Here is a 13,237-nt window from a genome sequence, read left to right as displayed (position 1 = left end):
TTTATTCTGTTAATAACTAACCACAGTTGCAGCAGCATGGATCCGATTAGCAGTTCTTACGGTACAAAGGGGAGAAGAAAAAACGCTGTGAACAGGGTTGCCAATTTGTCCACCTGGGCCCCCAGGAGAACGATCAGATGAGGCGCCTGCCTGCTCCCTTTTTTCCACTTGATCGCTGCTCTGCACAGCCTGACAGAGACAGGCCTTTTTAAAGCTCAGGCTCTTTCTTTCCCTTAATAAAAGTTTCACTTGTCCCCATCCTCTCTTGTTCAATATTTCTCCTTCTGGGTTCCAACACTTTGTGACAACTCTGAGTATAAACACGGTAGCTCTGAAAAGTGCCGCACACTGATGCTCACTCCCTGAGAGTCATTTTCGAATCCAAAATAGAAAACGTGTGTACGAGTGCTCGGCAGGCCCAGGATGTATGTGGGACCACGCTTTCCTGACCACAGGCAGTCAACGTGAATTTTTATGCTGCTTCTGGATGTGCGATGAGGTGAGAAAAACCATACAGTTTGGGAATGAAAGATTGGAATTTTAGGAAAATAGCACAGGATACCTAAAATTGGACCAACAGATAAAACACTGGCATTATAGGCAACACGTTTTTAAATATTTGCTATTTAGAGGTGGAATTGTCAATTTATGTACTAAAATAATGTATTTTTTTCTAAAAGGCTGTGAAATTTACTTCATTTTAAAAATGCCAGATAATGAGAGCATACTTTTATGATAAAACTTAAGACTTCTAAGCTGTTGGTATAAAACTAATTTTAAAAGTACAGAGGCAGAAAACTAAAAGCACTGTACTATGCTGAAAAACTTAAAAAAGAAAAAAAAATCCAAAACTTCTGGACTGAAATCTTCATATTCAAAGAAAGAGTATACCCAATGCTTTTTTATTCATATTTAAAGGTAATGAGCACCTATTTAACTCGCTTTGACATCACAGTACAAGGCATGACATACATTTGGGTATTTATTTTGTCAAGAGCAAAGAGACGGACAATGGGACCCTGATTAACCCTGATTAAAAGCTCTGTTCCTTTTGAATCATGCTTGTCTTGGGTGGGTGCTGGGGGGTGGGTCAGCCTTTTCAGCATGGGGGTAGCTGAGGCGGATGCGGTGGTAACTGTGGCCAGGGACCAGGCCTGGCAAAGGGGGAAGCTAAACTCTCCCAGGTGATGCCAAGGAGATGGGCTATGCCCAAGTCACAGGGAGCCAGTGGTCTGGGAAACCAGACGAGCTACAGACCGTGGCAACACAGAGGAGGGGACCCGATCTGGACCACAGGCTCATGGATTTACCATTTCTTTTATTTTAGATTTTAAATAAATATTCAACAAGTATGATTTTGAAAGGTAACTTTTTCATTAATAAGTGGTTTTTTTTTTTTTTTTTCTATTTATCACTTCAAATATCTGCAACATATTACTTATGTGTGGCTGAAGCCCAAATCCCAGTCAAGGGCTATTATTTCATCATTCCATGTTTATCTGCTCAATGCTGACAATGGCTACAGGGAAAATGGGAATATCATCTGGGCAATGACAAACTCTCTCCTCCAGCCAATCTGTTTTTAGTTGCCCGTTTCACTGAAAATAGGATTAGTTATTAATATTTATTGAAAAAACAGCTGATGTAAAAATTGGACATTAGACAATTCCAGAATTTTGCTACCATATTTATGTGGCACAATTTCTGTCTACAGGAAGGATAAGAATCAGGCAGTATCTACATATGTAAAGCTCTGATTTAGATTGACAAATCATAATTCAGGCTCTGTTTTTAAGAGGAAAGATAGTAAAATAATCTATCATAGAAGACTCTCTTTCAAAAGGGAGGGAAATAGAATGGTCCCACAAAATGTGAAAATGCTAAGGTAGAAAGATGGCTCTAAGGCCCTAGGGGACAAGATTATGTAAGTAAACAACTTAGGAACATTTTTTTCCTGAATTCCTGCTTGTTACAAGAGAACTGTGAGTTCTTTCATTTGGCCAACATCTACTGAGTGCCTCTTACTTGGCAGGCATTGTTCTTGGTACTAAGGATAAAAAGAAGAAAGTAATGTTCACTGCCCTCCAGGGGCTGCTCCTGGGCAAGGGGGCATTCCAAGGGGGCAGAGCTAGACTCTGTTCAGCATGGGTGGTCAGCAATGACTCTGCAAACCAAGATACTAGAGCTGGGTCTTGAAAGATCAGCAGGAGTTTGCCAGGCTGATAATGGTTGGGCTGGATATTCCAGGCAAAAGAGAACAACATATTCTCATTTAATTCAGCTCTAACAGCAAACATGTGACACAAAGTCATGGTCAGCAGTATTGAAACAAGGCATACTAAACTAGTTCACTCTGCTTTTAATAAAAAGCAATGATTCAACTTAAAAAAGTAGCCATTGTAGTTCAGTTCTCAAAACAGTATATATTTTTGCCTATTTTCAAGCAGAATTTAGATGGCACGATTCTTGAGTTTCGTGTGAAACGGACTTAAAATATCAATTGTAAAGTATCAAAGGGGATTCTATTACTAACTGAATTAAGTCTGAGAATTTAACAGCATTTTACACAAGAATTTTCTTCTGGGACATTATTTTCAATTGAGCCACAACCTATTTTTAGAAAGGTGAGACCCGAAGTGGCAACATGCTGCCCTTAAAAATACGAGCTATTGATCCCTACGCTTGTCTAAGACCAATCTATATACATGACCATAACCAGGAATCCAACTTCCTCTGAAAACACTGCCAGGGCCACTTCAAGGGAAGTGTTAAGCTGCACTGGACACAGCTGGTCTCTTCCATAGCTCAGAAACACTCTCTGCACGGCTTTTAGGACATGAGGTTTTCCTGGTTTGCCACTTATATCACAGGCTGTTCCTTCTCCATTTCCTCTTCCTGTTCACAGACTCTACATTTTTGAGTGCTTTAGGGTTCTGGCCTCAGGACTCCTCTCTTCTGAGAAGCTCAGAATTCTTTCCTTCAGCCTTGGCTGCAAATAGTAATTGCCTGGCAAGCTTAAAAATGTTTCTGATGGAATAGTCCACCTCAGATCAATTAAATGAGTATCTCTGGGGGTTTGGCCTAGGCATCAGACTTTTTTTGTGTGAAGCTGCCCAGAATGTTCTAGTGTGTAGCAAGCATTGAAAGCCTGACCTTCAGTCATTTCCCAAGTCACAAGTCTCCAGACTAGCAGCTTCATCATCAATTGGGGACCTGCTGGAAACACAAATTCTCAGGCTCCATCCCCAACCTACTGAATCAGAACCTGGGTTTGGGACCCAGCAATGTGTGCTTTAACCAGCCCTCCAGATGGTTCAGATGCTATAGTCTCCAAACCACTGCCCAAGTGATCTCATCTAGGACCTTAATGACATACAAGTTTATTCCCCCAGCCTGAATCTCTCCCTTGAATCCACACACTATCTAATTGCCTACTCAACACCTCCCTTTGGACACCTAACAGGCATCTCAAATGTAACATATACAAAATAATACTCTTAATCCCCCCCCCCCCCCCCCAAAAAAAAAAAGAAACAAACGAACTTGCTTCTTCCTCAGTCTTCCAAACCTGGTAAAAAGCACCACTATTTACCCAATGTCCAGGCCAAAAACCTTCCACCAACACTTCTGCTACATCTACAAACACCATCCCCAACAGTCCCAACCAGGTTACTCCAATGGCCTTCTGACTAGTCTGCCTGCTTCCACCTTTAGCCTGCAGAGTATTTTCCCCTCAGCATCCAGCATAATCCTTTTAAAACCTATATTGGATCATGCCATTCTCTGCCTTCTCAACCATCACAACACTTAAAATCAATTCCTAAATCCAAATCGTGACCTACAAAGCCCTATATAAGCTGGCCTTTGGCTATCCTCTAATGTAACTACTACCCATTCTTCCCCCTTTCCCCCCCACTATGACCCAGCCACAACAGCTTCCTTGTGTGTCCCATCCCCGCCCCCATGATGCCAAGCACATTACTGATTTAGGGCTTTGTACTTGCTTTCTCTGCATGGATGACTTCATTCATGTCTTTTATTCAAATATCAATTTCTAAGAGACACCTTTCCTAACCACTCCTGTCTAAAGAAGCAACTCCATATCCTATATAAGCCCATAATATCTTAGCCTGATATTTTTTCTGACAATACCAGGAAATAAATTGTATCCTTATTTGCTTGTTTTTTGTCTTTCTCACTAGAATTTAAGTTTTATGAGGACAGGGTCCTTTGCCTTTTATGCTTAATGCATAATCCCCAGGTCCTAGAAACTGGGCCTGCTGTAGAGTTGGCACTCAGCACTTTGCTGAATTACTGAAGGAAAGAAGAAAGCAATGAATTAAGAAAGGAAGGGAAATGGGCAACTGGGCTAACAGGGCTGCTTGAGATATCACCTAATCTATCCAATAGCAAAAATACCACACAACACGTTACTTTTTAAAAACCAATGAGTTAATACATTTGGCATCCTCAGCAAGGTCACACACGTGGCATTCAGCTACATGCATTTAATGTAGTTTGCAACTACAAACTCCTATGTCACTTTCTATTTGAAAGGGAGAATATCAACTTTAACAATCTCTGGTTATATCATTTATAAGCATGCAGATGTGGATTATTAAAGACTAATGCCTTTTAGGATTGGTGTCGGCATTCCGTTTGTCTCATGCCGAAACCAATTCTGTTCTTCATTAGTCAATGACAATCCATATTGCCCTGTTATGGAAGAGAAATCAAAGGTGCAAGTGTGTGAATTAAGAATAAGTGATGAAACTGATTAGTAAGAGACTTAACGGCTATAATCAATACATCATCAAAATCCTGGCTCTAGGGTTATCAGAACATAAGGAAATAAACATAATACCGTCTGTAAAATGGTTTTGTTCCTTCCACAACTGCTAATTATTCCCTTCAGAAAACACGGTAATAAAGATCAGCAGTTTATGAAATCAATTTTAGGACATCTTGTCTATAAGCACTATTTATTTTAACACCAAAATGTAGTCAAGTGATTTTTGAAACTTTTTCTTCTAGGCTAAAATTAGTTCATCAAAGCTTTTGTAACTCTTCCATTCTTATTCCTCATTCCCAATAAAGACATAAAATAAAGCAGGTCAAGGCCAACAGCATTTCTACAATGGAAGCACACTGCTGATTCAAGAAGCAACAATAGCCAGCTTAAGCACATTTTGGAGCAGTGACAGTCAACTCAGCCCAAGGAATCAAAACAAACAGTGAACAAGGCATGTGAAGTGCTTCTTCAGTGAACAATATAAAAAATAACTGAGAAGTGGGAGAGGACTGCTGGGTCAACCACATAAACACATTTAGTCACTGTGAACACTACAGAGAAAGAAAAAGGCACTAAATACTGCCTTGGTAGCACAATGCTTTCCTATATTTTCAAATGCAGAAGACCAGAGAAAGGGGAAGGAAAAGGAAAATGAGAGGAGAATTTAAATTGAATTGCATTACTTGGTTTTAATTAAAAAGGGAGAAAAACCAATTGTAATGAATATTTTGAGAAAATCTTAATGTTCTCTTAATTCTGAATGTGGGAGAAAGAGCAGAGGAAAAGGCTAAATTTGAAATTGGTTAGAACAGAAGAAGTGAAAAATGGACATTTGTGCATTTGAAACAAAGAAAGGCTCATTCCCCACTAATCAGAGTATCTTATTTGGGTTAGGAGTAAGCTGTAAAGCGTAAGAGCTCATAACACTGGGTCAACAGTGGGGAGAGTGCCCTCTAGAAGCAACACTGAGAACACCTATAACCAAAGTGCTGAACTTCTGTAACCAGGATTTTAAAATTTAAATTTTAAAATTGGTATCTTAAAGTCCCAGCAGTGTATCGTATTACTAATAACTAAGCTGTATAGAACTGCAATCTCATCTCTCTGAAAGACAAAATATATTGTTGCGTTCTTAACTGTTGCTAAGCATCATTTGGAAAGGATTTGAAATTACTGTTTGGTGTAACATATAAATATTTTACTCTGTAAGGGAAAAAAATACTGGCTTAAGTTCTCTTCAGTTTCTAGAACTGCTGAATTGATGTTTTTCTGTGCTGCCACAGATTAAAAACATGGATATATCAATGGCATTTTGTGTTTAAAAATTTTCCCCCCTGCTCAGCTTGCCAACAAGCAGCATGCATCTTCCTTGCAACAAGCTGTTGCAGCATATCTACCTCTAGGGAAGCCAAAAAGGAACACTTGATAGATATTTTAAACTGAAATTCCCAGGTAAGGTAACAGCACAGACTTTCAAAAATTGTTACTACATTTTAGAGATTCTACTAATGTTTTATCAAAGTAAATGGACTTAGAACCATTTACATATAGAAATAAACTCATAATTTGATCCTGAGCTTTATTTAAGCAAGGGTTAATTAAAAGTGGAAAATTCATTCTTTTCACATGGATCAGGCTCGAGCCCTAACTGATTTAAAAATCCAGGGAGAATGGATTTTTTAAAAAAAGAGCAACACTGGCTTGCATCCTCCACTGTTCATTTTACGTACTAATCTTGACAAATTAGAGCAGGAACCATCATTTCCCTTCTCTGAAATCCTTCCTGTTCACTCTGGCCTATGACTAACGCTTAGCGTGATTCATTTTTCTCTTTCCCATTATAGTATCCTCCCAGTATCTGCTTGTCTGAATGTCAATTTAAGCAAGAAAATTAGTTTTTTGATCAGAATATCTTCTGGCTTAGCTCTCACTTGCTCAACAGGGTGAAACTGAGTGAGTACTTAAATGGAAGACCTCAAATATGCCACAGTGATGCTGCCCAAAGAGCTACTTCCCACATTCCACCTAAAATGTGCAACCCTTTTTTGGAATCCATGGTTTTAGTGTTTGGGATTTTCTGTGAGATTTTCCATAGGGGTACAAACTCATCATAGTTTAGCTGGTTTGCTGGATGCGTCTCTCACCATCAAGGAACGGACATGGTAAAGCTTCACTTCAGGGAATCAGGTTTACCACAAAGTAACTAACTGGCACTTTATGATGGCAAAGGCCTGGTTCTGGCAAAGCCATTTCTACAGGCTCTGAAAACCTGTGATCCTTTCCAAAGACTGCAACTTAAGTCACTGCCCAGGTATGCATTTGCCTAAGTCCTGGAGCACCAAGCACCACATGCTGTGCTGTGGGGAGGCTGGTGCTCTCGGAAGCAGTGTCCTTCCTGAGCGGTGCATGGGCAGAGGAGCTTACATGGGGAATCAGCCGGCTGGGGAGTGAAGGAAAGGAAAGCCTCCAGAAGAGGAAAGCAAGAACAGAAAAAGACCAGCAACTCTTGAAAGGCTAATGAAAAAGAGCACGCTTTACCTTAACCTAGCTGTTTTTGAGTCCACCTTCAAACTGCCTTCTCTCCTCCATTACAACCGCTCAGTTCTTAAACGACCCTGACCCGCACCCACAACTCTTACTCTTCTTACTTCATAGGGCCACCAGTCAGTCGGGGGTGGTGGGTGAGGTGGGAAAGGAGACACCTCAAGCAGCAAAGCATATAAACCTCACCAAAAGAGAGGTTTTTACTTTCATATTTCATGAAACTACGTTTTGTTTCTGTGATGGTCAGGAAGCTGTTGCCATTTATCAGTCTTTCAATAATAAATACCTGGAACTGCACAAGAAAAAGAAAGGCTACTAAAATGCCTATAATTGTGGCGCTAATGTGAATACTTAAGTTTGCATTTTTTGTCCTAACCTATTATAATGAATGGCCCATCTGCTGTCAGATAAGTGACTTAACTCCATCTCCAACAAGAAATGGTACAAAGGCTAAAAAAAAGTATGGATAAAATAACCATTCAAGAACCTCCAGTTTCCCTTAGATCTTCTTTAATAAAACCAACAAACTATCAGCAGCAGCCTGAAAACTTCAAAGGTTTTATAAACAAAATGTTTATCTGGCTATAACCAGCTACGTGCTCGCCCATCCCCACACCTCACTGAATATTCACCATTCTAAATATTCAAACACCGTTGCCACTTACAGCACATGGAGGAAAGGGCTGACAAAAGCCTTTGGCCAATAAAACAAAAATTTTTTAAAAAGTTCAGCTTATTTACATTTTTGCTTTGTTAGTAAACTGGAATGGTTGGCTCTGGAGGCAAGACCAGTGAAATTAACACTCACTAAATCTTCTGGGGAGCAATGCATTCTGATGTTTTGCTGTGTCAGCCTTCACTGTTACGAAAGATTGCATTAGGCAGTGTAAGACTATACAATACATTCAAGATTGAGTGAGTAGTTTATGTTCCTGAAACCAAACTAAATAACTCTAGGATGTAACTCAAGAAGCGCAAACTGAATGTGATGGAATCATTTATTAGAAGGGGAACTAAATGTCTAACAGAAATTTCACGGGACATGAGATTCGCATAATTCAAATGTGTATATACAGGCACACCTGATAGTTGTTTACTTTAACTACCAATTAGTAAGATGGAGATCTTTCATATCTATTTCCAAATAAAAATACATAAATATGAAGAGGAAAGAGAAATGAAAAGAGAATAAGTAAAAAAGAAAAAAACAAGAAAATTTATAATAGCCCTGGAGAAAGTATACATCTCTGCTCTCAGATGCTCGTTTAGATTAAAAAAACAGGGTTGAATTCTTCACCTTCTAACTATAGATGGCTGCAATGTCGAGCCCAGTAATGGGCAAACAAAGGGAGACAATCCATGTGGCTACTTACCATAGAAAATCTCCATCATGCTTTTCAAAAAGAAGGCAGGAGGGGAAAGCCCTGCTGCTGGGTCAGGGCTCTGCCAGGCCCAGCATCGTGTCAGTGCCTCTTGGTGGTTGTGCATGGCACACCCGATGCTGGGGAGGCAGTGCGATAGCAGGGCAAATTTGCAGTAGGTGGCCAGACAGTTTAACAGGCAAGAAACAGAATCAGCCACACCAGATGCTTTACTCTGCTTTGTTTATCTACCTGTGTGATACTTCCATTAGCTATCAATTTCATTTACTAGAGCAGAGACGGAGAAAATGATTGCTTTTTTCCCCCCAATAAATCCAGGGATAGTAATACCAGGGAGAATACCCCACAATATTTTGGCTTTACCTCATCCCGACTATCAGCTACATGACAGCTGTTCATTTTACAACGACTTGCTGGAGAGACCACGAATGAAACAGTCAATCTGTGACACAGGGATAGGCAGGAGTAAGACAGAGCAGGAGGCAACAGAGAAGTAAGGTCAGAAAAACAAGCGAGTACCTTGAATGAAAGGAAGGAAGGGAGAGAAAAGAAGGCAAAAGGCTAGAGATAGAAATATTAAAAGGAAATTCCAAAGAGATATTTCTGAATGTGAATATCATATCCTGGGAAACCATGAAATCTCTATGTGCCATCTGTATTTCAGAACCAAATAAAGGCTGAGTGTCAATTATTGTAGGATCTAACAAACAGACCAAGAAAATTTGAACATAAGGACTAGAAACAGAAAAAGGAGGAGGTGAAATTACAAAATGGGCCTGACTATTCTCTAAAGAAAGAGGGGGCCTGTGCATTTAGTTAAAAGTAAATAATAAAAAATGCAAATATCAACTTTATGATGATCTCCAAAGTGTGATTTTGTTATCCATGACCAAGTTCTCACAAATACATAACACAATGTAAGTTGGATAAATGAAACATATTTAATATGTCCCAGAGAATAAGGTTATGGATATCTGTCCCAGAGAATAAGGTTATGGATATTAGAGAAATGCTAATAAAATATTAAACACACACACACACAGACACATACACACACAGAGACTAGGTGGAGGAAAGTAGAAGAGAATGACTTTTTTTTCCAACAAATATCTCTCAAGATTTTTAAATAAATTCCCTAAAAATGCACATAAAAATTTTGATGAACATATATTAAAACCTTATGTTTGAGCCTCTGTGGGAACAGAGTGGAGAAACAGGTAATACTTGGATTCAAGCCAGGAAATGCTACTTAAAAGTCTGGGACAAGGTTGCTGATAGCTCTCTGGCTCCTCTGCATGGATTAGAAAAGGGCACGCTTCCCCCAGGAGAGCAGGCTGGATTTCAACTCCCATTTCCTGCTCACGCTCCTGTGCAATAAGCAACCTGGCTAAGGCCACTTGAGAAAAGGAAAAGGTATGAAACTGAGCAAAGAGAGAATGAACTACATTGAGGTGATACCATTTGAATATGTGCAAAAATGGTGAGAAACAACCCAGCATCTGGAACTTCATCTACTGTTAAATCTTAACGACAGACTCCCTGCCAATCACACAGAAATCAATTTGCCTATGATATGAGTGAAGCATGGTTAACTGCCCAGCTAAATTTTTTATTTATGGAGATGACAGCAAAATTTCTGTTAATCTTTGGGATACATTCTTGTCTTCTCCTTGTCTTCTGGTCTTCTTAACCTTCTCAGGCCTAACCCCCAAGAAGAGCAACCGTGGGCCTATCTTTTTACTCCCTCCAAGTCAAAAGAAAAATAGATTCAACCTTGTGAACATACATTATATTTTATGGTTAGTTCTAGTGGTCCTACTGAATAACCTTAGTAATAAACACAGCAAAACATCACCAGAAACTTTATACACAAGTATTCTGAATTGTTTAAGAACATCTTTGACTAAGAATCAGAAGACTTGCTGTGAAAACCAATTCTACTGCTATGTCCAGTAATTATCATGGACAAATCTCTAGGTCTCAGTTGAATAAAAATAATAACTGTAATCATAACAACAATAATGAACATGCACTGAATGTTAACTATGTGCTACAAGATTAACACACTGAATCTTTATAATAAGCCCATGAGGTATGGTTGTTATCTTGACTTTGGTTGCAGAAATTGAAGCCAAGAGAGGTTCAAAGCCTTGCCCAAGGTTACACAGCTAGTAAATGGTTATAAAAGAGGAGGTGGGATCAGATGATTATGAAAGTCCATCCAAGTCAAATAGACTTTGAAATTCCACTTGGGAGGAAGGTAACAAAGTGTCAAAACTACTAACCAGATTTTCTCAGAGGACTGAACACTAACATTAAGAAACAATCTTTCATGTTTTACTTAATTCTGCGTTACACAGCTTCATCCTCAGCAAAAATAGTTAAGAAGTTACTTTAATATCATGATACCAAAAAAAAAAAAAGTGGAACTTTTTCTGCCTAACTTCTCTATACTAGATTTCATTTTTAAAGTTTTATTAAGCACCACATAGATGTAGGTTTCAGAGGAGATGACTTCGAATAGTATGGTGAAATGAAAATGTAGGCCAATTATCACTACTGATACAAATTCAAGATAATAAACTATATGCTTTAAACAATATTTCCAAGAAAAGTGAACTTGTCCAATGAGTTAGTGGAGCAAAATAATATTAAAGCCCTGGTCATCTCTTTTAATGCCTGATCATTCAGGATCACCTATCCAAAGTGAGCTCATTTAATGCGTTATGTGCTCTATACCATGTAAAAACCAAACAATGAAAACAAAAGTTAAAAAAAAAAAACATTTGGAATGATACAACATGTATAAAATCATCAGGTTGGTTAGGAATTTAAGGTTAAAAACTATAATATTTTTGAAACTCAATAAAGTTTTTATTTAGGTTATTTAGAAAAATCTTTTTTGCCAAATTCAGAATGAACGGGTGAGTTTTTCTTTGAGAAATATAACATTTTATATAATTTACTAATGTTTAGGTAGGTGCTACCTCAAAAACCAGTTCAATACCAAAAATTGGGTAAGGCACTCTGGAATATGGTGTATTCACAGCTTAAATAATTTCTAAAAGCAGATAAATCCAGATTTTATTACAATCACTATAAGAACAAATAATTTTTAAAGAAAGGCAACTTAAAATGCCTTAATCAAAATGCATTAAAACTGCAGTTTATGCAAAAATATAGGTGAATTTCAGAAACATAGCATTTGGTAAAAAAAAAAAAAAAAAAGCAAGTTTTTCCATATCACAGATAATATGACTAAGGGACCACATTCCTGATTTGCCCAGGACCTTCCTGGTTTATGACTGTCCCCTATAGTAATTATTAATAGCACCCCTTTTCATGCTCAAACATGTCTCAGCTTGGATGACGAATTATATAGTCATCATAATATGGTACATTTCTATAAAGCTCAAAACCAAATAAAATTAATAACATTTACACTATGAATGTTAAAAAAAAAAAATTCCCCTCCAAATCCAAAGTTTAATATAAGAAAGGTGTTAAAGGATGAAGATAAGGCAAGTGAAATAACAAATAAACAAAGGAAGTGTAACATACAGAAGACATATGACTGCTGAAATAACTGAACACACCTGTTAAACGGAACATGAACAGCTTGCATCAAAAAAGAAGGTAAGAGTTTATTTTGGTAATAAGGCCTTGAATGTGTGCTGGCAAATTATGGTTATTTTAGAAAATAACTGCTAAGATATTTATTAAGATAGACAATAAAAAATAAAGTTAGCACTAGTCAATAGTCACTTCAAGCTAATTTAGTGGCTGGCACTTGTCAACAGAGGATCTTGTTTAGCAGAATCACTACAAAATATGCTAGCACAATAAATAAATTTGTGGTTCTGATGCAGATGAAGTTACCTACACAAACTGAAAACATCAAAGTCACTGGTGATTTCACTAATTGGGTGGTTCTATTCATTAGTTGAGTATCTTTAGAAGCTAGAACTCTCACATACTTTGGTGACAATTCACAGAGTTATACTTCTAATACATGGTCCCTTCACTAGGTATTTTAATAGTAAAATAAAGTAATGGAATGTATGTTCCTGCCGATTAACACTAGGTCTGTCTTTACTACAAAGTAAAATAATAAGAAATTGAATACCTGGAATACTTGCAGGAGAAATTGGGCCAGATCTTGACTGGTTGCTTCCAACAGGAGAGCCAACGGGAGACGGTGACGGCCCGCCCGGGATACTGGAGAGGTGGGGGGATGCATGTGGAGAGAAAGGTGACTGAGCCGGGTTGCTCTGATCCCCTTGGCTGCTCGTGGACCCTGATGCGCTGACCGCTGAACTCAAGGTTGCTTCAGTCCCTGTCGGGAGGTCATCAATGGAGCCAGACAAATCCTGAAAAAGAGAAAAAAACAAGTATTTATAGCCCAAAACATAATTTGATCAGTATCTGATCAAAATACTATTTAAAAATAACACACCCTTTAGAGAGGTGAAGTTTCTCTGGAGAATCCCTTAAAATTTAGAGCATGGTTACTTCTCGT

At 38.4% G+C, this 13,237-nt stretch overlaps 1 protein-coding gene across 8 annotated transcripts in view; it reads right to left on the bottom strand.

Annotated features, from left to right (window-relative positions):
• The window catches only part of ARID1B (AT-rich interaction domain 1B), a 510,581-nt gene that overhangs the window by 123,927 nt on the left and 373,417 nt on the right, over positions 1 to 13,237 (bottom strand). For all 8 annotated transcript variants that reach the window (XM_037820312.1, XM_037820294.1, XM_037820340.1 and 5 more), the window contains one exon: positions 12,845 to 13,088. In XM_037820312.1, coding sequence (XP_037676240.1) covers positions 12,845 to 13,088 — 244 coding nt within the window. The remainder of the gene's footprint in view (positions 1 to 12,844; positions 13,089 to 13,237) is intronic.

This window comes from Choloepus didactylus, chromosome 2, assembly GCF_015220235.1.
Source record: "Choloepus didactylus isolate mChoDid1 chromosome 2, mChoDid1.pri, whole genome shotgun sequence".
NCBI lineage: Eukaryota > Metazoa > Chordata > Mammalia > Pilosa > Megalonychidae > Choloepus > Choloepus didactylus.
Note: the sequence above shows the minus strand (reverse complement) of the source record. Positions and strands in the feature narration are given on the sequence as shown.